Source organism: Podarcis liolepis, assembly GCF_965112155.1.
Source record: "Podarcis liolepis genome assembly, chromosome: 10".
Classification (NCBI taxonomy): domain Eukaryota; kingdom Metazoa; phylum Chordata; class Lepidosauria; order Squamata; family Lacertidae; genus Podarcis; species Podarcis liolepis.
The window spans coordinates 13,233,888-13,259,439 of record NC_139562.1 but is presented as its reverse complement, the minus strand read 5'-3'; the positions used below and the strand labels follow the sequence as shown (position 1 = coordinate 13,259,439).

General features: G+C 45.1%; 1 protein-coding gene across 20 annotated transcripts in view; it reads left to right on the top strand.

Annotated features, from left to right (window-relative positions):
• The window catches only part of SOX5 (SRY-box transcription factor 5), a 766,948-nt gene that overhangs the window by 705,476 nt on the left and 35,920 nt on the right, over positions 1 to 25,552 (top strand). For all 20 annotated transcript variants that reach the window (XM_083461132.1, XM_083461137.1, XM_083461148.1 and 17 more), the window contains 2 exons: positions 2,743 to 2,917; positions 12,390 to 12,562. In XM_083461132.1, coding sequence (XP_083317258.1) covers positions 2,743 to 2,917; positions 12,390 to 12,562 — 348 coding nt within the window. The remainder of the gene's footprint in view (positions 1 to 2,742; positions 2,918 to 12,389; positions 12,563 to 25,552) is intronic.

Genomic DNA, 25,552 nt, shown 5'->3' with positions numbered 1-25,552 from the left:
GCACGATTGTCTATGGGCCCAGATGTGCCAGGAAATTCACCGTATTGTGCATTTATGATGAAATGAAGATCTCTATGAAAGGGGAAAGAAAATAAAGGGAGGGGGGAAACTGGCTGGGGATGGGGAGGGAGTAGGTCTGGGGCTTTGTTTCCAAAGCAGTAAGGGTGCATTATTATTATTATTATTATTTCTTCTTCTTTTGTTGTTGTTGTTGTTGTTTTAAAAAACCTCCCTCTGTGGCTCCTTGCATCTCTCATGCTTTGGCTGTAATTTCTTGCCATCAAGGTCATTTAAATAGGCTGCAGTACGCAAAGGATGTGTTCCCAGAGGTCAGGAAAAGCCTCTTTGGCAGAGCCAGCTCTCCTCTGCTTCTGCCAGGTCATTCCCGCTTTGCTGCCCCCAGCCCCCGCCCCCACCCAGTCAGATGGTGCACAATGCAAAGTCCTCTTAAGTTGCACTTTCCACTTGCAGCAATGTAGTCTGTAGCCCCACCACCACCACCACCGCTTTGCAAGCTCTTTTTAGCCACGTTGGCAGTGGAGATGGACAGAATGCCTTGCTTCGAAACCCTCAAATTCCAATGAGATCTGGGTTCGTTGCTCTGGTTTTCATTCCTCACAGTGGTGTTTCAGACCCCATCACGAGGTGGCAGAACCCTTAGGTGGCCAAGTAGACAGTGACCCTTAAATTGAGGGCAAGGGGTGCTCATTTTTATTGCTCCACCCAGCTGCCCACCCACCTCAAAATCCTAAAGCTAATATACAGTGGTATCTCGGGTTACAAACACCTCAGGTTACAAACACTTTGAGTTACAGACTCCGCTAACCTGGAAGTAGTACCTCGGGTTAAGAATGGTTTCAGGTTAAGAACGGACCTCCTGAACGAATTAAGTTTGTAACCAGAGGTACCACTGTATTGCGCATTAGTCACAAAGGCTGTAGCCCCAAGCATTCCCTTTGGAGCTATTTTTCTATTTGCGGGGGGAGGGGGTTTGTTTCTTCAAAGTTGTGGCTTTTCCTATCTGTCGTCTGAAATGGCACAGTCTAGGCTGCTTCCTTAGAACTTTGCCACGTCATTCTGCCGGATGTGCCGGCCAGATCCCTGACTCAAGTTTCTAGTGTGGCTTGAGCCTCACCGACTTCACGAAAGTGACAGAGTGTGCAATAAGATGGTAACAGTGGCCAAGGCCGAAATCTCAATTACATTTCTAAGCTCGGCCAAATCTACTCTAGCAGCAAAGAAATGTTTGCTTAAGAGGCCTTGCTGGCAATCTTTCTGCTTAATGTACAAATTATTATAATTTGTGTGTTCAGGGGGTGTTCTTTGCTTTCTACGAAGAAAGGCATATTTGGTTAGCAATCTGGAACCGTCGTCATTCATGATCACATTTTGTTTTTCATCACAGCAATGTTTGTATTATTTATTTTTAAGGGGGGGGGGTATAAATAACATCATCTGCTCTAAGAGATTGGAGAACTGCTCCCCTGCTAATAAAATGAAGTTCAATAGGGACAAATGTAAGGTTCTGCACTTAGGCAGGAAGAACCAGATGCAAAAATATAAGGTGGGGGACTAAGAGTCTTAGTGGACTACAAGCTTAACATGAGTTAACAGTGTGATGCAGCAGCAAAAAAGGGGAATGGTATTCCAGGCTGCATCAACAGAAGTGTGGTGCCCATATCAAGGGAAGTAAAATACAGTGGTGCCTCGCAAGACGAAATTAATCTGTTCCGCGAGTCTCTTCGTCTAGCGGTTTTTTCGTCTTGTGAAGCAACCCTATTAGCGGATTAGCGCTATTAGCGGTTTAGCAGCTATTAAAGACTTAGCGGCTATTAAAGGCTTAGCGGATTAGCGGATTAGCGGCTTAGAAAAAGGGGGAAAGCAAAAAAAAATATCGGAACACTCACAAGACGTTTTCGTCTTGCAAAGCAAGCCCATAGGGAAAATCGTCTTGCGAAGCAGCTCAAAAACGGAAAACCCTTTCGTCTAGCGGGTTTTCCGTCTTGCGAGGCATTCGTCTTGCGGGGCACCACTGTAGTCCCACTCTATTCTGCCTTGGTCAGACCACACTTGGAATACTGTGTCCAGTTCTGGGCACCACAATTTAAGAAGGATGTTGACAAGTGGAACATGTGCAAAGGGGGACCACCAAGATGACCCAGGGTCTGGAAACCAAGCCTTATGAGGAGCACTTGAAGGAGCTTGGCATGCAGTGCAGGACTCTCAGCTAAAGCATCAATGACAGATAACCATCCAACCTTGGCTTAAAAGCCTCCAAGGCAGGGAGTCTATTCCACTGTCAAATAGCTTTCTGACTGTTTTTGCTATCAGAAAGTCCTTTGTGATGTTTAGTTGGAATCTCCTTTGGTTTGAGTCCTACCCTCCAGAGCAGGAGAATACAAGCTTGCTCCATCTTCTATGTGACAACCCTTGAGATATTTGAAGATGTCTATAATATGGACGTCTCCTCTTTTCCAGGCCAAACACAGCCAGCTCCTTCAACTGTTCCACATAAGGAACCGACCACAACCCTGTGAACATCATCTGATGTTCCCTTCTTCATGTGCCTCCCCTACAAGAGGTCTGGAGGGCAGCAACATGAGAACGGGCCTTTTCTGCTGTGGCTCCCCATTTGTGTAATTCTCTCCCCAGGGAGGTTTGCCTGGCGCCTTCATTATATATGCCTGAAGTCACACCAGTATGGCCTGTCTCACCTGCTTGGTCTTCTTATGCCCATTTTAGGACGACGTGGCCCAGCCATTGAACCTCTCGGCAAAACCCAAGACAGCAGACAGCAAGTCTCCCACATCACCCACCTCTCCTCACATGCCGCCCTTGAGAATAAACAGCGGGAGCAGCTCGCTCAAATCTATACCAGCAACGTTAGCCAGTCCTTCGGCCAGAGTCAACACAATAGGTAAGTTCTCTTCCTTTTACTTTTCAGAGAGGAGCACAGGTGGTGATTATGATTATCAAGACTTCTTTCCCCCACTAGAACTTAGTTCTGGCACCTCTCAGGTGGGCACTATTGCCATTATAAGAGAAGGGAAGTTTTTTTTTAATGTTTGAAGTTTTATTCTGTTTTTAGTCCTCTGTTGGGAGCCGCCCAGAGTGGCTGGGGAAACGCAGCCAGATGGGCAGGGTATGAATAATAAAATTATTGTTATTGTTGTTGTTGTTGTTGTTGTTGTTATTATTAATAATAATAATAATAATAGAGGTGTTCATGGTGAGTTCCGGCACCTCTTCTTCTGGAAAAATAGATCTGATGGTGATGATGATGAAGATCTCATCCTTCACCCTAATGTCCCAGGGTGGGTTACAACCATTAAAGCACCACTCTGAAAACATTTCAAAACAATTTACAGTCACAGATATGGAGGGAGAGGGGATCCTAAAAAATAAATACATTTCAAGTATCAAAAGCCAGGGTAAAGAGGTACATTTTCAGCATTTGTTGAAAGCTGTATAATGAAGATGTCATTTGTTTGTTTATTATTAAGTGGGGGAAGTTCCACAACTTAGGGGCTGCCAAAGAGAATGCCCTCTTCCAGGCTGCTGCCACCCAGAGTTTATGAGTGCGGTGGAGCAACAAAGAGGGCCAGTGCTGATCTTAACACCCTAGAGGGTCATAGACTCATAGAGTTGTAGAATTGGAAGGGGTCCTGTGGGTCATCTAGTCTAATCTCCAGGGAAAGAGGGGGGTGTATTTCAGCTTTTGGGGGGGGGCTGAGTCATTTAGGGCTTTAAACACTAACCAAGAGCACCTTGAATTCAGTGTGGGAAAGAATAGGCAACCAGTGCAGCTATTTTGATGCAGGACTCTCGTGAGATCAGAGGAATAACCTCTGCCAAAGAAACCTCGGAGAACCTAACCTCCTCAAGGATTAATGTGGGTCCCTAATTTTAAGCTCTCGTTTAGAAAAAGGAAGCGAGTTTCTATGACTGGGCTGAAAGTTCTCCTTTGAAAAAATTTGGCTTCAAAATTTGCAGGGGAAGGGGGCCAAGGGGAAAAAAGGATGGCGCCCAACTGAGTGCTTGTGGGGGACAGTGACATTCGGCAATGTTTTCAGCCCCTCCGTTATCTATTCTCTTTATTATTGTTGTTTTTAAAATTTCACACCAATTCTGGCAGTAGGAGCTTCCCTAACGTATACTATTTCCAGACTCTGCAGGGTGGTAAAGGCCGGGCATTGAAATAGCAACAGATCTAGCTAGGTAGGAGAGTAATAGAACACCTCTCACAGGACAAAAGTCTGGCTGCTACATTTTGAACCAGTTGAAGCTTCTGAGCGTCTTCAAAGGCAGTCCCACCATAGTCCGCAGCACATTTCCTCTAATAATAAAAAAGCGTCCCTGGTTTTGATATATCCCTCCTCGTGTGCATCAAGGGAAATGTTTACTCTGGTGCATAGGGTGTTAGAAACTGGGATATGAAAGCTAGGAGCTGGCACCTTAAACCTAGGATATGGGCGCAACAATTGAATGTCTGTTGTTGTTGTTGTTTAGTTGTTTAGTCGTGTCCGACTCTTCATGACCCCATGGACCAGAGCACGCCAGGCACTCCTGTCTTCCACTGCCTCCCGCAGTTTGGTCAAACTCATGCTGGTAGCTTTGAGAACACTGTCCAACCATCTCACCCTCTGTCGTCCCCTTCTCCTTGTGCCCTCCATCTTTCCCAGCATCAGGGTCTTTTCCAGGGAGTCTTCTCTTCTCATGAGGTGGCCAAAGTATTGGAGCCTCAGCTTCACAATCTGTCCTTCCAGTGAGCACTCAGGGCTGATTTCCTTCAGAATGGATCAGTTTGATCTTCTTGCAGTCCATGGGACTCTCAAGAGTCTCCTCCAGCACCAGAATTCAAAAGCATCAATTCTTCGGCGATCAGCCTTCTTTATGGTCCAGCTCTCACTTCCATACATCACTACTGGGAAAACCATAGCTTTAACTATACGGACATTTGTTGACAAGGTGATGTCTCTGCTTTTTAAGATGCCCTTCATGGATCACTGCCTTGTCTTGGCAAAGGGGCTTATATAACTCAGAGAAGCTATGAGCTATGCCGTGCAGGGCCACCCAAGATGGACAGGTCACAGTGGAGAGTTTTGACCAAACGTGATCCACCTGGAGCAGGAACCGGCAAGCCACTCCAGTATCCCTGCCAAGAAAACTCCATGGACAAAGACAAGCATGGAATGTAAAGGCACACTTTTTTAATATAACAAGAATACAAAGCTGAAAATGAATGGACTGCAGCTAAAATATTATGTTCATTTTTCACATGGTCTAGTAGTCCTTCTCCTGCCCAGCCCCCTAAGAGGGATTCTTCTCCACCCTTTACAGAGTAGCTGGAAGTGGGGAGGCAGAGAAAAAGGTCCTCCTTTCCTTCTAGTCTGCAGTTTTAATCTGAAATCTTAGGCTCAGTACTGCGCCCAGAGCTCAGAAACTGCTCGCGCTAATGAAATTCCCTGTGGCAGAATGTGCCTAGAACAGTTTTGAACATTGGGTGGGGCACTGGGTGCACACTGGTGCCATTGGGTGAGGGTACCAGGAGAGCTGTTGGGATGCCACACACAACTGCAGTCCAGACATACTCCCCCCCCCATCCAACGTTCAAAGGCACTTTTAAGCTTGTTCAACGAGCCTCGGAGTAGCTGCACGCACTTCTTAATTTTCCAGATAAAATCTTTTCCTTCCCACTTTCTGGTCTCTTCCCTGCATTTGGAATCCTTGCCATTTCCCTCCCTCCCTTTCAGTGAAATGTAGATTTTGAAAGGCTGTACCTGTAATGAGTGATAATGTAATTGGATAAAAGCTGTGAGGATGACTGGAGTTGTAAAGGTCACTCTTGTAAGGAGAATTAATGTGTTATACCATTAATAAACCATGGGAAACTGTGGACCAAAAGATAACATATTTAAGTTATTGTTAATGACATGGGCTTCGCCACCGTATATCTTTGTGAGACAGATATAGAAAGGGACTTTTTGAGGTTACTGAAGGGGATCGTGGTGCGTGCCGGCTAGGATAATGGAGCCTGGTCGTCTTCTTCTTCTTCTTCTTCTTCTTCTTCTTCTTCTTCTTCTTCTTCTTTCCTTTAAGTTTGGGAAATCTCTGGCTGCTGCCAGGTTGCTGTTTGAGTTACAATCAGGAAGAGATGGTTAGAAGCAGAAAGAGGCAGAAAGTTGATTCAGTTCTCCTTTAAAGTCAAATCTGTCAAAGCTCAGAAACAAAAATGCCCGGGCAAAAAGAAATATCTTATCACCTGGTGCCAAAAGTAATCAGACTTGAGCCTCTCTAGGTACAGCATTTGAGAGTCGGCACATTCCTGCCACTGATCATCACTGGCTTCACTTCCAAACACAGAATCTGGAGAAGAGTCTTTGAGGAACATCTTAGTAGCATTTTTAAGATTGCCATGTTTCCCTGCATGTTCCTAAGCTCAGTTTGTGACTTAGCTGCCATATTTTGTTTTACCTGAAGTTTCTGAACCATCTTCAATGGCACCCTCGCATACAATTCATCATAGTGATCCAAACAGCCAAAATAGTGATCCATAAACTGACCAGGCTGGCTGAGGCCATATCTATCACACCAGCCTTAGGTGATGTTTTGGTAGCCTGCTTGGGCTTCCTACACATGCACCCTAAAGCGAAGTTTCAGAAGTGAAACCCCATCAGAAACAGATGCAGCACTGTCTCCAAAAATTGGCGAACCACCTGCCAACAGCAGCTCCATCTTGGTGGAATTCCTATCAAGACTTTGCATTTGGTACAACTAACAGCTCTAAATGGCTCCTCCTGTTCCTCTTGAAGTGTCCTATGATGGTCTCAAAGATCAACTTGCGATTGTTCTGTAAAGCAGGACTCCCTTCTCTGCACATCCTGAGGGGATTTTGAGGTGTTGCGTGTTCAGATCCCAAGACCTCCCCCAATAAATCAAGACACAATTGACACGGAATTTAGTTTAAGGTTATGGGCATAATTTTGGCCAAACTTTATTGATTACAGATCGTGAGTGGTTTGCTTAGGCATTGGTTCCCGACTAGCTGCACCTGACCTCAACAGGGCAGCACTGATGCCTGGACTCTGCCAGATGTCAGTAAGGGAAAACATCCTGGGGGAGCATTGGACCAGGGACAGACTGAAGCTCACCCCACATGCTCCTAGGGGCTCTGGCATGGCCCTATACCCTGAAAGGGGATGGGACACAAGCAAGGCAAGCCCCTGGATTCCTTTGCGCATGGGAGGGTGCTCCAAACTCCCTTCGACCACACTTTGAACCAATGCCTAACCGCCAAACCTAAGTTGTGACTATTTGCTATGCGGCAGGCGAAACCCAAGTGGCACCAGCCAATCAGCCAAATGTGAAAATTCCTACCAGGCCCCTGTCCCAAAAGCAGATGACCCACGACGGCATAGCAAGGTCATAAAGGTAAAGATATAGGGACCCCCTGAGCATTAGGTCCAGTCGTGGACGACTCTGGGGTTGCGGCGTTCATCTCGCTTTAACGGCCGAGGGAGCCGGCGTACAGCTTCCGGGTCATGTGGCCAGCATGACTAAGCCACTTCTGGCAAACCAGAGCAGCGCATGGAAATGCCATTTACCTTCCCGCCGGAGCGGTACCTATTCATCTACTTGCACTGTGACGTGCTTTCGAACTGCTAGGTTGGCAGGAGCTGGGACTGAGCAACGGGAGCTCATCCCGTCACGGGGATTCGAATCACCGACCTTCTGATCAGCAAGCCCTAGGCTCTGTGGTTTAACCCACAGTGCCACCCACATAATGAACCCTAAATATAGGGAGGGTGGGTGGGTGATCTGGTGCATGAGGCGATAAAGAGGAAGCTCAACACAACATGCAGCTGTATATATGGGTCCTTCGGTTAATGCATGAAACGATCCCATTGGCCAGATTTACCCTAGCAACCGAGGGACTACCAATCGGGTTGTTGTGGCTATCCAATCGCTCCCACCCACAACAGCAGTAAGTTTATTCTTGATGATCTCACTGCAACGTGCGCTCTCTGCGGGGAAGGACACGATTTCCGAAATGTCGACTAGAGCTGCAGCCTTCCTGAAATACGAGTTCTGCGATCCCGTTAATTCCCTGCAACCTGTCTCTTCCGTTGACAGCTTTTAAGAGTTGTTCTGTGCATTATGCAGATTGTGATGGTGGATTGAGGGCCCCCTTGGGTAGGCTACCTTTCCCTCAGCCCTGCTCAGAAGCCCCAGGCCATGTGGGGAAAGTATGTGCCTTCTTAGGTCAGCATTGTCCCACTTTCCACCAGATGCAATGCTGTAGCAGCAAGCAGACGCACTCCGACATTCCCTGCATAGTGTGTGAAAGTAGCACACTGTAGAGACTTCCACCTTGCCAGCATGGCATGGCAAAGTAGACAGAGAGAGTTGACACCTGCACTTTAGACCAGCTTTTGTCAACCTGGTACCCTCAAGATGTCTTGGGCGACAACTTCCATTAGCTCCAGCCAGTAAAATATCTAGAGGTTTTAGGCGAATGCTGCTTTGGAATTAAGGAGTGTGGGCAATGAATATTAAAGGAAAAAATGAGGTAGAAAAGTAGGTTTTTTGTTTGTTTTGTAATTCGTTTTTATTAAAGAACAAAAAATCAAGTTATAACAGAAGGAAGTTAAGAGAGGGGGGAAATGACATTTTCTTAACATTTGCATCCCAGTATATTATAGATATCTACTTTACCATAAATCTATCGATATTCATTTTTAAGAAAAATAAATAAGGAGGCAAACATGGAGATTTTTGAGGACAGTACATTCTGTTGACTAAAGGTAGATTCCTACTCCACTTTTTAAATTTACTTAGGGGGAAATTCATTAATATAATCAAGAAAAGGAAGAAACTCAGACGTTCCAGATACTAGCATATTTCACCAAGGCTAATAACGAAATTATAATAATAATAATTATAAACATCATACTCTAACAACAATATAACAATCTTTCACAAACTCAAAAACGTGTCCCTTTTTAATTTGTCCTGGGCTCAATCTTAGTTTTAGGGTTTTGTTGAGCCTTTCCCTGATGTGCTAGTTTATTACTTGCAGGCAGTTGGGTTTTGGGGGTTTTTTCATGTCAGAGGGAATTTAAAAATAGTAGACCCACCTTCAGTCTTGGGCTGAGAAAGTCCCGAAAATAAATAGCTCGGGCCTGTTCTACACATGCGATAGAAAGGACGACACCACTTTAAAGTGCAGGGGGAAGCGTGGGGTCTTCTTTTCGAATGTGAAGAGCGAATGCAAGTGCTTGTAGAAAGCTAGCTCACAAAGGAACAGGCTTCCGCGATATCTTAGCCTTCTACTGCACTTGCGGTTAGGTGTGTGTTTTTTCTTCCTTAAGCAAACCTAAAGCATTCACGGAATGCCTGCTCCATCTGATACAGCACATCGTGCCACCTAATATTGCTGTAATTTTGCTACCCCCTCACTCCCTTCAACGCTAACCAAGGCTTCCTCTGCCCACTCAAACTGGGAGGCTTCCCAAGCGCCTAGGTTTTGATTTCCCAAGGAAGCGGGAATTGCCAAACTCCGTTGCTTTCAAAACAATTTTATTTTTTTCCGAAGCGTTTAAAAGCACACACACAGAGACACACACACACACCAGCAACAACCCAACAACCTCTCAGCAGTGCCGCCGCAGACGAACCTGACACCAGCTTCCCTCCCCGTAACATTTCAAAGCGGAGCACGAGGAGACAATGTTGTACATTCTTTGGCAATCGGCAGATCAGATAGAAGGCGCAAGCAATACGGCAAGGATGTGTAATGTGACATGATTAGACAAGGCTCTTTAGGAACAGAACATTCATAATTGAGACAAAAGAAAAGAGTATTAATAACACTTTCCTAACGCGGCAGTTAGCCATTTTATATTTCCTTTCTTTAATCTTAGTGTTTTTCAACAAATCATGGGATTTAATAGCGTGTTTTGGCAGATTAGAGGATTTATGGCCCAGATGTTTTTTGTTCTAAAAATGGATTAGGGTGTAAAGTTTGCTGGAATCCATGGAACATGTTGAGGCAAGCCGGTCATTTTGCGTGTGATTAGTGCCAGCCTTCTGTCTAACAGCCCCTCCATCTGTTACAATTCACCAATGGATCTGGTTAGATTTAGCCTCATGTCACAAACAGAAGCCCCCTTTCCGGGCAATTTCATATTGCAGTTTTCAAGGCTGCTCTCGGAAGGGAGGAAAAAATATATAAAATGCAATAAATAAATAAATAAATATGCAACTCTGATGCCCTAGCTTTAAAAGATATAGAGAAAGTGACCAGGTTAAGAGGAACGGGGAGGCAGGTAGAGAAATGGCCGATATTAGGATTGGTTCTCCCTCCCCATCTGTTTGAATAGATTGGGGTCTGGAGGTCTTTATTCCCCAACTGTGTGTGTGTGTGTGTGTGTGTGTGTGTGTGTGTGTGTGAACTGCAGCCAAGGAATAAACATCTGACCCAGAATTAGCAGAGCGGGAATCTAAAGTCCATGGCACTATGGTGCCTTATGTGTTTCTGAGTGACAGGTGGTGTAGGGAGGTGTGTGTGTGCGTTTGTGTAGCTGCGGGTGACGTTCCATAGCTGAGATTTATCCGCTCAGCCACCGTATCTTACAGCAAAAGCATCATCACCTGTGGTTTATTAAGGGATTTGCGAGTTTAAGGAAACGGGTGTAAGATATTTTGATTTTCTCTTCCTGCCACACAGCCTGCAATTAAATAAGCTCGGCTCAGAGGAAGGCAATTATAGCTCCAGGTTTTTTTTTTTGCTGCATGGGATTTTGTTTGCTGCAGCAACGAGGCGTGCTAGGCGCTGTACAGAACTTGACCTAGTTCCTATCGCAGCGGACTTAGATTATAAGTAGCATTAGCAAGGCAAGGTGAGCAGGATGCAAAGGGCCACTGCCTGTGGTCAGAAGTTAGGAAAGGGCCTTTGGGGAAGTGTTACCCAAATGCTGTAATGGGCTCCCCTGGACTGCTTGCTTGGTGCCCAGTTTAATGAGTGTTTGGCTCAGAACTAAGGGTTGTGCCCAGGACAGAGTTCCACTTGTGGAATGGCACTTCCTCTCCTTCACCCTGTGTGCCCCCAAAATCTGTTCTGGGGGGCTTCCTGGAGGGCAGAGCGAGAGATGGAGAGAAAAGTGGTGTCCGGAGTGGGGTGGGGTTGTTGTTTGTTCACAATATAATAATACAGAAGTTGAACTCAAAACACATAACAAAACAAAAATAGAAACAAGCCAATAACACACCCCACAAACACATTTAGAAGGCCGTAGAATGGTTTGCAAACAGGTTAAGACATTAGCAGGATTAAAGTAAAAGGTAAAAGCCTGCAGTGATATTAAACAATTATGGATTATATGTGATAAATAATGACTAGGTTTAATTTGGAAATGCAGTAAAAATATTATAAGTATAAGGAACTGCAGGAAGAAGAGAGGTGAGTCGAAATATGATGCATGTAATAACTTGATTTTTAAGTTTGTTTGGGTTTTTTGCTTTTTGTTTGTTGTAAAATGAAAGTTATAAATAAAGTAAAAGTCCACAGAATGTTAATCAGCCAAAGGCCTGGTTATGGAAAAACGTTTTCAACTAGCACCTAAAGTTATGTAATGAAGGTACCAGGTGAGCCTCTCTAGGGAGAGTATTCCACAGAAAAGGGAGATAGAGGGAAAGGGGGCGTCAAACGGAGAGAAAAGTGGCTGGTCCATCTTTTTATCTTTTTTCTTTTTGCCCAACCCATCACAACAGCCCACAACAGATTACTCTCTAGGAATGCAGCCCTCAGCTTTTCTTGGAGTATGGCCATGCCAGTTAATTTCAGTGGGCCTACTCGGAGTATGGCAAGCATTGGACCGACCCATAATCTTTATCTCCAGGGCTTTTGTTACAGCTCTGTAGTCTTAAGGTGGTCCTGGAGGTCTCTTTCCTAGCTTGTCTATAAAACAGGAATAATAGTGGCATGCTTCCAAAGGGGAGTAAAATTCATTTTGTATGTTTGTTTGATTGATTGATTGATTGATTGATTGATTGATCTTGCACGCAGTAAACAATTTCCTTGTGCTATCTGGCCAAGCGAGGGAAAGTAGTTATTTAGCATCCTCAAAACTTGTTTTTAAAGCCTCCTGATACCACTGATGATCTTTTATTTCCATACGTTGACTGAAGAATGAATAGAATACTCGTCCATTTATACCACAGGGTGTTTCCATCCCTAATTCGAGGCACTAGCAACTGATGAGTTTGCTCATTGCCCAGCGTCCATTAAAAAAAGGCCACCTGAGTGTTTTGAAGATAACCGCTTGCAATGTTTCCTGGTAACCTTGCTCCTCTTTGTGTCCCCTCTCTCCCCTCCACCCCGTGCCTAGATATCCTTTCCTCTATCACATCGTCAGGGTACTTAAATGACCACGATGCTGTTACCAAGGCGATCCAGGAGGCTCGGCAGATGAAGGAGCAGCTACGGCGGGAGCAACAGGTGCTCGACGGGAAGGTTGCTGTGACAAACAACTTGGGTCTGAATAACTGCAGGACAGACAAGGTCAGTCTTCCAAGAATCCTCTTGGCAGTTCGGCTCCCAAGTGTTGCACCTGACTGCTCTCTGTACCAGCTTTTCTGTTTGGAACAGGGGTTCGGTGGGGCTTTTCTACTTGGAGGGCTGCATTTTGGGGGGCCACATGCCAGAGGCAAAAAAATATATGGATAGGACAATGAATTTAAATTCTTCCTCTGCCACACAACCTTTCTACACCCACCCACCCTGCTGTATCCTCTACCCAAGAGAGCAGGAAGCATTATCAGAGATCATGTAATTAACGTCCCCTCTAGTTCTATGCTTGGATATGCTTTGAACCGAGCTTTGATGGCTGAGGGGTATGTTTCCATCTCTCGTTCTGAGGAGGGCCTTGGTACAGTCCCTGCCTCTCACCATTGTCTACCTCACAGGGTTGTTTTGAGGCAACCATTCAGACTGCCCTGAGTACCTTGGGATGAGATTGGGAGGAAGACTGGGGTGAGGATGGCATAATAAATAATAGGAGGGGCATCTTGAGCCACTGATAGAGGCTTAAAGGTAAGGGAAAGATACTCCTGACCATTAGGTCCAGTTGCGGCGCTCATCTCGCTCTATAGGCCAAGGGAGCCTGCGTTTGTCCGTAGACAGCTTCCAGATCATGTGGCCAGCATGACTAAGCCACTTCTGGCGAACCAGAGCAGCGCATAGAATTGCCGTTTACCTTCCTGCCAGAGCGGTACCTATTTATCTACTTGCACTTTGACGTGCTTTCGAACTGCTAGGCTGGCAGGAGCTGGGACTGAGCAACGGGAGCTCACCCCGTTGCAGGGATTCGAACCGCCGATCTTCCAATCAGCAAGCCCAAGAGGCTCAGTGGTTTAGACCACAGCGCCACCCACGATATGGTATGATATGGGGCTTAAGAAATTATATTTGGGCTTCTCCGATTTATCTTTCTTCTGCAATGTTCAGACTCTGCCAGTTTCTTTATTTATGTAATCCACACACTGACTCAAGGAAGGAAAAGAAGAAAGCCCTAATAAGCCCTTTTGCAAGGGTTTGTGTGTTTGAATGTAACAAGATGAGTGTTTTGGTGTGTGTGTTTTTTTTAAAAAAGCTCTATTCCATGCTGTCAATACGTATTATGCCTGGGTGATCCTTGAAGTATTTGGTCCAAGTGGGGGGGGGGGACATGCTTTTTTTGGAAATACATGTGTTGGGGAGATGAGCTGGATTTGAAAATAATGTTATTCAAGCTTCTCTGGGAGCAAAAGCTTTTGCTGACACGGAGGCTAAGCTGCTGGTGACATCAGGCTGTCATGCATGTTTTGTGAGTTTTTCTTATGAGTCATGTTAGATGACACAGCAAAAAAAAACACCCAAACACAACCCCAGAAATGACAGGCTCCTGTACCCTTCAGCTGGGGCTCTTGACTGGTGTAGTGGCTAGAGTTTCTGGCTAAGAGCGAGGTAGCCTGAGGCCATATCTCCACCCAGCCATGAAGCTTCTGTCCAGCCAGTCCCACTCAGCCTAACCTACCACAAAGAAAAAAATTCCTTCCAGTAGCACCTTAAAGACCAACTAAGTTAGTTCTTGGTATGAGCTTTCGTGTGCATGCACACTTCTTCAGATACACTGAAACAGAAGTTGCCAGATCCTTCTATATCGTGAGAAGGTGAGGAGGGGTATTACTCAGAAGGGTGGTGGGAATGGGTGATTGGCAGATAGCTGAGATGAGCCTGTTGACGACTCTTAACGACTGCAATAGGTCTTACAGGAAAAGGCAAGGGGTGAGAAGGTGAGAAATGGCTTAGTCATGTCTTTAAGGTGCTACTGGAAGGAAATTTTTTTATTTTGACTATGGCAGACCAACACGGCTACCTATCTGTAACTACCACAAAGAGTTGTTGTGATGGACTGGAGAGAGTGAGGTGACAATGAGGTCCTTGGAGGAAAGGCGTAATAAATTTAATAAAACTTAGTGTCTGCTACTATAGCTGGCTGCTGATCTTTGCTGGTTCGTGTAGAAGTTGACATGGATCTTGTATAGAACCTAGGTGTGGCCCTCTAGATGTTTTTGGACTCCAACCCCTGTCAGCCTTAGCCAGCATAGTCCATGGCCAGGGATGATGGGAGTCCAATAGGCCCTAACAGCACCTGGAGGTTCCCCAGCCCTGCCATAAACAAAAATGGAGATTATGCAGCTCTGACTTAATATAGTCCTCATTTAGAGAAAACAGCATAGCTGTCAACTTTCAGATTTGACAATAAGGGATCAGCAGCCTCACCAGTCCCGGGGACAGTCTACGGAATATCTAACAATCCAGGATAGCAGTGGGAAGCAGCGGGAAACGACACTGGAATAAGGGAATTTCCTGCAAAAAAAGGGAACGTTGACAGCTATGGAAAACAGGGTATCGCCGCATTGGAGGTTGGGTAGGAAATTGTTCATCTTGCGAACCTCCTAGTTGAGAAAGGATTTGAACCCTGGGCTAGAGCAATAGGAAACACACACACACACACCTTTAAAAAAATTGCCATGCTTCTACTGCCTTTCTCATGGTGTGAATTCCTTGGTTTCCTTGTATTTCATCCTCGCCCCCGGCTCCCCTGTGAATTTTCACAGTGCAGGCTTTTTTTCTGCCCCTTGCTGAGTGTGTGAATGGACTCGCTGCTGCCTTTCCCTGCCACTTTCACAACACTGGAAATTGAGAGCTGTTGGCCAGGACAAGGGGCGTGGGGGGGGCACAGAGTAAAAACCCTGAAAACACTCTTTCAAGAAAATGTCACATCTGTAAGGGGAAAGAAGTGCAGCTGTGCTAAAGTATCCTGTCTGAGAGACAAATTTGCAGCTGAGGAAAACATAGAACTTGGGGTTCGGACATGCATTGTTGGTTCGGCTTCACTGTTCCAGATTTGCATATCAATTATATGAAAGAAAGTCTACAAAGAAAAAACCAAAGGATAATGCAAATTACAAAAAAAAAAATGATTTCTTTTTTCCCCAGTGATATTTATTGAGAATTTAAAATTACAGAGGGAAAAAAGAAAAAGAAAAGAAAGAAAAAACAGAAGTTAAACAATACAAGTCAATAAAAAGAAAGAAGAGAACAAAACACACAATACATCAAAACCAAAAACAAAAACGAACAAAAAATTAAAAACAAATCCAATATTCCCAAATCTTTATCTTTCGTTATCTTGTTTCATCGACCTCCTCGCACCTCCCTTTTTTGTATTCTAGTTATTAATTATCTCAGCAAATCCTTTCCATCTTTCACTATGTTCTGTCATTAAATTGTCTTAATTTATTTTAACCTTATCTTACCATAAAAAGCCCTAAAACTTAAAACTTATTTGTACATAACTCCTTATAGCATTTCTACTAAAGCCAGATAGTTTCATTCCAACATTTTTTCTAACACTCATTAATTTTACAATATTTCTCTAAATGAATTTTTAAACTTTCTTCCAATCTTCATCCACCGTCTCTTCTTCCTGGTCTCGGGTTCTGTCAGTCCTTTCTATCCATTCCATTTAGTCCATCAACCTGGTGATCTTCTATCCGAGGCTCTTAACTCTTTTCCATGTCCCTTCTGTAGATCTTCTTCATATTTATACCTGCACTTTACTTTGTCTTCTGCTGATCTTGTTCTTAATTTCCTTCCTTTATCACTGAGGAGTAGATCTCGGGGAGACTCCAACCTAACAATGTCTTTATCCCTTCTCGACAGGTCAGCCCATTCTCCATAGTCAGCACTAAAATCCAAAAGGTATTTCAAGGCATGTTTCAAAGTCCCTCCAAAGTTAAAGGCCCCGACAACTCCAGACTCCCCCTGGCGCAGAACCAGATCCCAGCAGCCAGAACAGCCCTGCATAGGAGGATCTATCCAATTTCCCATCTCCAATCCAAACGAGACTCCATCTCTCCAAATCTGACTTTCTCCAGGTTTGGTCATCAAAAACAACAGCTTATGTTCCTGCAAGGCCGCGTCTCTCTCCACTTGTATTACTTGAGGTTCAACAGCAACCTCATCCTTTGTCTTCTGCACAACTTGCCCTGTCAAAGCAGATTCCTGGGTCGGTTCCTGAGAGATTTCTATATAGGTATTCACTTTTTGTCCAAAATTATTAACTGCAACAGTCATCAAATCCATCTTCTCATATAGCTGTTCCAATAAAGCGCTTGTCTTGCAAAAAGCAATCACTAAGGCTTCTTCTGGGCACATTCTTGTTCAAGGTCAATGTCTGGTTCTCATGATCTTTAATCTCTACAGCTGGAGAATTCCCCAGATCGACTCCAACAACAATTTCAAAAGCTCCCTCTAGGGGAAACAATTTCTATTTGTATCCATCCTTTTAAAAGCAGATCCAGCAACAAAATTACTTTCGTTTTTCAAATATTTTGTTCCTTTTAAATGCAAAAGGAAACATTGGAATCAATATGTTTCTCTTTTTTAACTATCTGTCAACAAACGTTTTATTCACAGTCAATGAACTTTCCCAAAACATCTGTCTTCCTAGCAACCCATTCCCAGGTTCAAGGTGGTGGAAATTTATCTTTCTTTACTCTCTCTCCTGCAGGCTTGAACAATCTAAAATTTCCCTCCTCTTCTCCTGCTTCCAAGGGGGGTTTAGTAGTTTTAGCCGATGGAGATTTAATCCTTTACAAAAGACTTTCCAGACTTTAGCAGGCAATGTCTTTGCTGCAATCTATTTACAAAAGCGGAAGGCGGACTTCGTGTTTAGAACCTTCCCGCTTCGGTGCCAAATTAATATGTTTCATAGTCCAATTTTCCGTTCTACTCATGGGTAGTTGTTTAAAGTCCAATTGTCCACAGGAAAAAGTCAGCGCTCTCCGGCAACAGCAATGCGGCTTCACTCCGTGAAAAGAGCAGTCGATTCGAAGCACTGCGCCGCTCACCCCACGTCACTCCGGATCCCCGAAACCGGGTTTCCCCGTGAGTAGGGGAGGCGCAAAAGGTGCCTGCCGAATCCCACGTCCACAAGCTTCTCCCGCCTGTGGTTTTTGATGGGTCTCCGCCTCGCCGTGGCGGTCCAGACCCTAATTTCCACGAAGCGGATTCCTCCCGATCAGAGGAAATCCGCCATTGCCGGAGGCGCTAACCCGGAAGTCCAGATTTGCATATCAAAAGCCCTGATGATGCAGCCGGACAGGATACAGAATATATAGAAGGAAAGAGGGAGGAAGATGATGACGGCAGGCCTCAGCCTCCATGACAGGCTTCTTCAACAGGGTGCTCTCCAATTCCCATCACACCTGACCATTCCCCGTGTGGTCTGGATCTGACACGAGTTGTGGCCCAACACATCTGGAGGGCCCCCAGTTGGGGAAGAGTTCTCCATTCCGTCAACTGTTCCGTGCATAAAATATCAAGCTTACTGAAGTCCAGGGCCCTCTCACAACATACTGTTTCGTCTCATGAACAGGGAGGGCAAAGAAGGGGAAGGTGGAGGAAACAGGTTTGACTTGGAAGGCCAGGAGAACTCAAGATGGCCAAAAGTATTAGCTTGAGGATAGAAGAAGAGCACTGATGGCTCAGGCCAGTGGCCCATCTAGACCAGCATCCTATTCTCATAGTGGCCTGTCAGATGCCTAATGAGAAGGACCTACCGTATCTTTCGCTCTATAAGACGCACCAGACCACAAGACTCACCTAGTTTTTGGAGGAGGAAAACAAGAAAAAAAATATTCTGAATCTCAGAAGCCAGAACAGCAAGAGGAAGCGCTGCACAGTGACAGCAGCAATCCCTCTTGCTGTTTTGGCTTCTGGGATAGCTGCGCAGGCTGCATTTGCTCCATAAGACGCACACACATTTCCCCTTATTTTTTAGGAGGGAAAGGTGAGTCTTATAGAGCAAAAAATATGGTAATCACAACCTTTCTCCCCATTTGTGATTCCCATCAACTGGTATTCAGAGGCGCAACACCTTTGACTGTGGAGGAAGACCATATAGCCATCATGTCTAGTAGACATCAGTGCCTCTTCTGGGAGCTATTTCCATAGTTAAAACTATGCGCTGTGTGAAGAAGTGTTTCGTTTTGTCTTTCCTGAATCTCTCAACATTTCTGCTTTCTTGGATGTTCCCACGTTGTAGTATTATGAAAGGAGGAGAAAAACTGTTCTGTCTGCTTTCTCTACACCATGCATAGTTGTTGTACACCTCTTGGTAGATTGTGATAAGCTTTGAAAAGCAAAGATTCCTGATCACTGGTAGCTTTGTGGGGGATTATTTTTATTGTAAACTGCCCTGTGATCCTTGGATGAAGGCTGATATAAAACTGTTGTTGATGATGATGTTGTTGTTTACCCAAACCTTAGCTATTTAGATAGCAGAGGCTTTGTCGTGATCACTGTTCTCCCGTTATCAGTGCACAGAGTTATATTCACAGCACAGCATTGTGAAACTGGTAGCTTGAGACCAGAACTAAATATTACCGGAGCATTAAGCCACTGCTTCTGAAAACAGCAGACATCCCATTCCTCTCTCACCCAGTAACATCCAGTAAAACAAAATGCACCACAGGTCTCCAGCACACTCTTTTTGAGTTTTATTTGATCCATTCTAAACAATCACAGGGAAGAAGCTGCTTGTTTTTAACAGAAGCTGATCTTTCTCAGCGTGTCAGATCCTGTGTGATGTCACAGATTCTGAAAGTTCACATCAAAACCCAGCCCTGCCTATGCCTCTTTGGAGCAACTGATTGGAATAACCTGATTCTTGGACATTAAATAACTATCACTGGTCTTGATTGAGACCATAGCATGTGACTTAACCTATTGCTCCTCTATTGTGGTCCTGGAAATATATCGCCATGTGTTACAAATAATGATAGTAAAAAAGAAAAGTCCATATGAGCCTCCTGGTCATTATAACCACAGTACCCTTCAGCTGATTTTTGGCCCTTGGCTTTATTTATTTAGAGCATTTTTACCCACTGAAAAGGCTCCCAGAGAGGTTTATAACAATCAATAAGGCAGTCAGGCTTACAGTTTGATTCAACCCCCTGCAATGCAGGAATATGCATCCTTACGGCGATTGAACCTGCGACGTTGACATTATCAGCACCATGCTCTAATCAACTGAGCTTTTTGTACTTTCCCTGGCTCGGTAAGAGTGTGCAGCAAGGTTAGTTAAAAATGACTTGGACTTGGCCCCAGAAGTCGTTCTGAGCACAAGGATTCATCCCTGTGGAGGTGAAGTGGTAATAAAAAGGGTACCCCTAAGCATGTAAAGAGTGCCTTCTCTTGCCAGTAAGAACTAAGCAAGATGACATAATGAGCGTGTGGCAGCAGATGATGATGAAAATTGCACTTAAGCTTTCCCCCAACATCTGGCAGAACATCTGGCTGTGATGTCACTGCATTTTGTGTGCCACTCCTCTATGTTATTGGCTGGCAGTGAGCAGGGAGTCACGGGAGGTTGTGCTGCTGCCACGAGACCCCGAAAAACTCTTCTAGATATAATGAGGGGGGTGGGAATGGCTCTGTGGGTGCTATGTTTGGTGTAAGTCATGCATCTGTCGCAATCTCAGTTTTGACCCTGACTTCCTAACCTACTTAACTGCCATCCCAGACACTTACAGGATTAGAGGGGAAACCACTTTTAAAATTGTGAGGGTAACTTCAGGACAAATTTCCTGGCCTCTCTTATTACACAAATTGAGCAATGAATGTAGTGTGGCCCATTTTTTGTGGCGAGTGAGAGAGAAGAATCCCCTCTTGATTTCAGAGAGGAAAATGCCTCATTCTCCAATAACTAACTCTCTTCCCCTTTTCTGATGCTCCCAGCGAGCTCAGCAATGACCTCCCCGTGCAGCAGCCCCACAAGTGGAACGTACTCTGTGTGCCACCCCCCCCAAGTGTAAAATATGGGGAAATTGCTGCAATTTCGGGCATTTTCCAGAGAGGAACTCTGGAGGACAAAAAGTGCTTGGCATAATAGGCGTCTCTCACTACCTAAGATCTGCTGTAGAGGAATAAAGGGCAGCTTTGGTTGGGGGGTGGGGAGGCAAGAGCAGGGGCGGTGTGAGGTGGGGGGGGGCTGCAGATGAAGAGTGAGTGTTGATGGTGCTACAGATAGAAGAGCCCCAGCAAAGGGAGGTGGGGAGAGTGGTGCTGCGCGGGGAGAAAATGGAGTGTCAGATATAAGACAAAGTGATCACAAGCACAAAGGAATTTATATTCAAATATTTAAGCATTCTTGAAAGGATGCTCGGAGCAGAAATTCCTTTTCTCTGCTCCCCATGTAGAAATGACTTTAACACTCAGCCAGATGCTAATGCAAAGTGACTCAAGCTATTCCTCGCAAGCATAGCTAAATTGCCGTTATTTGTTAAGCACATTGAATTCAGCTGTGGATACAGCAGTTGGTTGCATTTAGAAAGCATCTGTACTCCCCTCTCTCTTCTCCTTCTTCTCCTTAATCCTCCAAAGCAGAGACAAGTCTACCTATCTCTTCCTCCGCTGGCCCCCTCTCCCTCTCCTCCCCTGCGCTAGCTGGGAATTGTCAAGTGACAACCGACCAAATCCTTTTGGACAGGGAGCCTTCATCCCAACTCCTATATACTTGCAAAGCGGGGCCTTGTGGTCGGGATCAGGGAGCCCATTAAAAGCGCTTTGATGGTATGGAAATCCATCTTCATGAAGCAGGCCAGGCCCCTAAGCAGCCTGCTGTTTAGCTGTGGTTACAGATCAGTCATTCACTTCGGAGGGCAGTAATTGTGCTGACGGCTTGTATGGCAAGGGAAGTACATAAAATAATCCAGGGCCCTCCGCCGTGGCACTGTGAGTTAATCTTCTTTAATACAGATCAGCTGTTGTTCTAACACATGACTTTGCGACGGCCCTGGTGACTCCACTTCAGCTTTTTTGATTAAGTAACAGGAGCTACAGCCCTCATCTGTGTCCACTTTTCGTCTGCCACTTTTCGGTTGTCAGGCTCCGTCTCAACCTCGTCTCCTTTGCTCGTTTGCATGCCTTCGTCTCCGAGTGGGGAAGAGTGATCCCCTTTCAGTGTTATGCACTGAAAGGAGGCAAGCAGCCACCAGATTCCTTCCCTCCCCCCAAATCCCCGACCCCAGCAAACCTCTGAGGTAAACTTGGTGGCTAATGCTCTGAGGAACATCTGAGGAATTCTGAGGGAAGCGAACAGCCTTTCAGTAAGACCGGCAAAGCTTCGCAAGGATGGGTGAGGTGTTTCCATGGACTACCAAGGAACCCACACAAAAAACATGAATCCATCTTGTTGCTTGCTTGTTCATTAAGACCATATCCATCCATTTTAAACACTGTCATGTCGCCTTTAACAGCCATGGCTTCCACCACAAAGAATCCTAGTTTGTTGAGAGTTGTTAGGGTTCCCAAATTGCAGAGTGGTTTAACAGTCAGTCCCCTTTCCCAGGGAACTCTGGGGATTGCAACTCGGCGAGGGGGATAGGGGTCTCCTAACAACTCTCAGCACTCTTGACAATCTATAGTCCCCAGGACTCTCTGGGGAAATCATAGAATTGTAGAGTTGGAAGGGGGTCATGAGGGTCATCTAGTCCAACCCCCTGCAATGTGGAAATCTAAGGCATCCATGACGGATGGCCACCCAACCTCCGCTTAAAAACCTTAAAAAAGGAAGGAGAGTCCACACCTGCCGAGGAGTCCGTTCCTGAACAGCTCTTACCATCAGAATGTTGTTCCTGATGTTTAGATGGAATCTCGTTTCTTGTAACTTGAAGCCATTGGTTCAAGTCTAGCCTCCAGAGCAGGAGGAAGCAAGCAGTCCCCTCTTCCATGTGACAGCCCTTTAGATATTTGAAGATGGCCATCATATCTCCTCTCAGCCTCCTCTTTTCCAGGGTAAAATACCCAGCTCCTTCAACCGTTCCTCATAAGGCTTGGTTTCTAGACCCTTGATCCATGCATGTTAAAGTAGCATCGTAGTGCTTCAAATGTTTAGTGTGAGTATGGCCATATAGAACATTTATACCCTGCTTTATAGCCCCAAGAGGCTCTCAAAGCACCTCAGAGAAGATTCTCAAAATGAAATCACACTCAGATCTAGTAGAGGAACAAAAGCTCCATGGTATTCATACAGGCGCTATACACCTGACCTCCCAGTAACAGAGTCATGGCCACTTATCAAGAGGCAGAGGTGCAGTACAGTGTGAGCATTGCCTGTGTGTGGACACACCACCGGGAATGCCAGATTGACTCTGCTGGTGTGCCCACACAGTGCCAATGTTCCTGCCATCTTGCCTGGTACTTGGCCATTCTGTGTCCATTTGGAACCAGGAGTATTCAGGCAGCATTTCCTATCCTCATCCTTGCTCTTCCCAGGCATCATGTTAGACGGAGTCTCCTCCTTACATCCTCTTAAGGAAGCGGGGTGGGGCTAAGTAACTGGAAATCTTTTTTGGTCCATGATGGAGGCAAGTCTTCCCTTGGTGACTTCTGCCAGGCAGCAGGCCCTCTACTTCAGGGGAGTGGGGCTGAGCTTTGTGGCCTTTACTCAGTCTGTGATCTTTTAGGCTGTGGGGTGAGATGTAAGAGCAGATCAAAAGTTTTCCAGAGAGAATTTTGAGGCAAACTTTCAGGGCAGGGGAAATTTCAGAGGCTAAAGGGGGAACTGTGTATGGAGGAGTGTTCACATGCAGATGGACCCACCAGTTCAAGCCTCAACTAAATTATTGCCAGTAGCAGGGACAAGATGAACTATAGACCCCTTTTCACCTGACTTGGCCAGCAACTATGGGCCTTATTACTATTATAGTTGTTATTAGCACCATGCGGGCAGGGAACATGGACATCTTTGCTTCTGAAACTCTACAAAATACCCAGCTATGCTGATGTCACTGTATGGATCACCGCTGCAAATGCTACCATCACAATCGTCAACACATTATCAAGAAAAGCCATGTGGCCATGATATTCCACCAGGCAATTGTTTCTGGAATGCCACCCACGATAAATGAACAACCTAGAAATATGTATATATCCCGCCCTCCAGAAGAGATCTGTAAATAAGTCTTGACTAATGTGTCTTCCCGTGATCAGTAGTCCTGCCCGGGTAGGAGAAAATAAATTTCATTTTATGTGCACGCATATAATGAATGCAGCTCAGATTTTAATTGAGAAGGCAATAAAGTGTATTTTTAAAATATCTTTACTTTTCTTGGAAGAGTTTCAACCAGAGAGAGAGAGAGAGAGAGAGAGAGAGAGAGAGAGAGAGAATGAACATGTGCCCGGCTTGTGTATTTTTCTGGTTTCTTGGAAACCTGGGGACACAGTTGTATTTATAATTGTCACCTCCAGTTAATTATAGCTTGATACTTTCTGTATCTAAACAAAAATAACTTTTTGAAAAAGCTTTGTTCCAATAGTGCAGTTTAACATCCAGAGAGAGTGACGCTTAGGAGCCATTAAAAATATATCACCTTGACCTCTGTAGAGTTAAGAATTACCTGCTTCTCCACGTGGCCTGGAGTAGAATGAAATTCAAGCAGGCTATATATGGCCAAGACTGTGCATTCCAAAGCTGGGACAGAACCTCAGTACAGTACCTACCTGATGCCCAAATCCCAAAATAAAACTTATACTTTTAAATCTGTACTTCTTTGAATCCTGTTCCATGGTTCATCAACCAAAAATGGTGTACACAAATGCAAATTTTACAGGAAAATGTGAATTAAAAAATATTATTATTTATTACATTTAGGGGGCATTTTATCTTGCCCAGGGCAACCCAAAATGCCTTACAAACAAACAAACAAAACTCACATAGATATAATAAAACTAAGTGGGGCAGGGGGCAGAAATACATTAAAAACTTCCTGCCCACTTCTGAAAGGCTACAGATAAAAGGCCTGGTTATATTTAGAGGAAAATTTTTGCCTGGCTCCTAAAGCTATATAATGATGGTGCCAGGTGAGCCACCTTGGGAAGAGCATTCCACAGTCGGGGAGCCACCACAGAAAAGGCCCTGTCTTGTGTTGCCACCCTCTGGACTTCTTCTGCGGGGTGGGGGGGGGTGTGGCATAGACAAGGGCCTCAGATGCTGAGTGCAGGGTTTGGGTTGATTTGTATGGGGAGAGAGGCAGTCCTTGGAAGTATTTTGGTCCTGAGCCTCAGGCAGCGAAACGGGACAGGCTGCCCCTGGTTGTACAACTAGCACCATGTAGCAATGTAACCACATTGTATATGTCTAAATTTTCACCTGTGGTATCCAGGGAAGTGGTAGAGAAGATGGAAACATCATGAGATGGCAACATTCCAGAGAACAAATTATCCTTAATGTTACGGGGGGGGGGGGGAGCTGACCAAAGGGATGCTGTTGGAGGGAGAATGAAGTCACAGGAGTGAATGCACCCCCAAGAATTGTACATCTCATAATTTTCTTGATTTTTCAACCCAGGCCTTTATTCCTGTTCCCTTTGCAGCGTTGCTTTTCTCAAAGGGCTTGTGCCCATGCTTGTTGGCTGGAGAGCTGCGATAAAAAGATCTCTTTACGACGGCAAAGGCAGATTTTATTTCTGCGAGTTTAAAGAGAACAGGATCCAGATTGCTTATTTTTTCCCCTCTCCCTCCACCCTCCTCTCAATTCCCACTCCTCACTTCATCCTCCTCAGACTCCATCATCTTCCGCTTTCCCCTTAAACAGTGTACCAGACTTGAAATGACAGTGACCAATGTTGACTTAATGTGGATGTTTAATAATGGAAAAAAGCATGTCAGCTCCAACGCTAGTTACAAATGGCAGGAAGTGTATCGAGTGGCAGCCCTGTGATAATTTTGCATCCATCATGCTCTCCTGATGCCTCTCTGGCTGCCTGATGGATGGGGATGAGCAGAGTAAACTCCGGGGCTGCGTCTTCTGGAGCAGAAAAAGTGCTTCAGTCTTTGGGAAGGGAGTAAAAGAGCATTAAGCCTCCCATTTCCCAAGGCCTTTTCTCATGGGATATTCTGGAGTGAGGCCATGTTCCTCCCCGTGACTTGCTAGAAGCA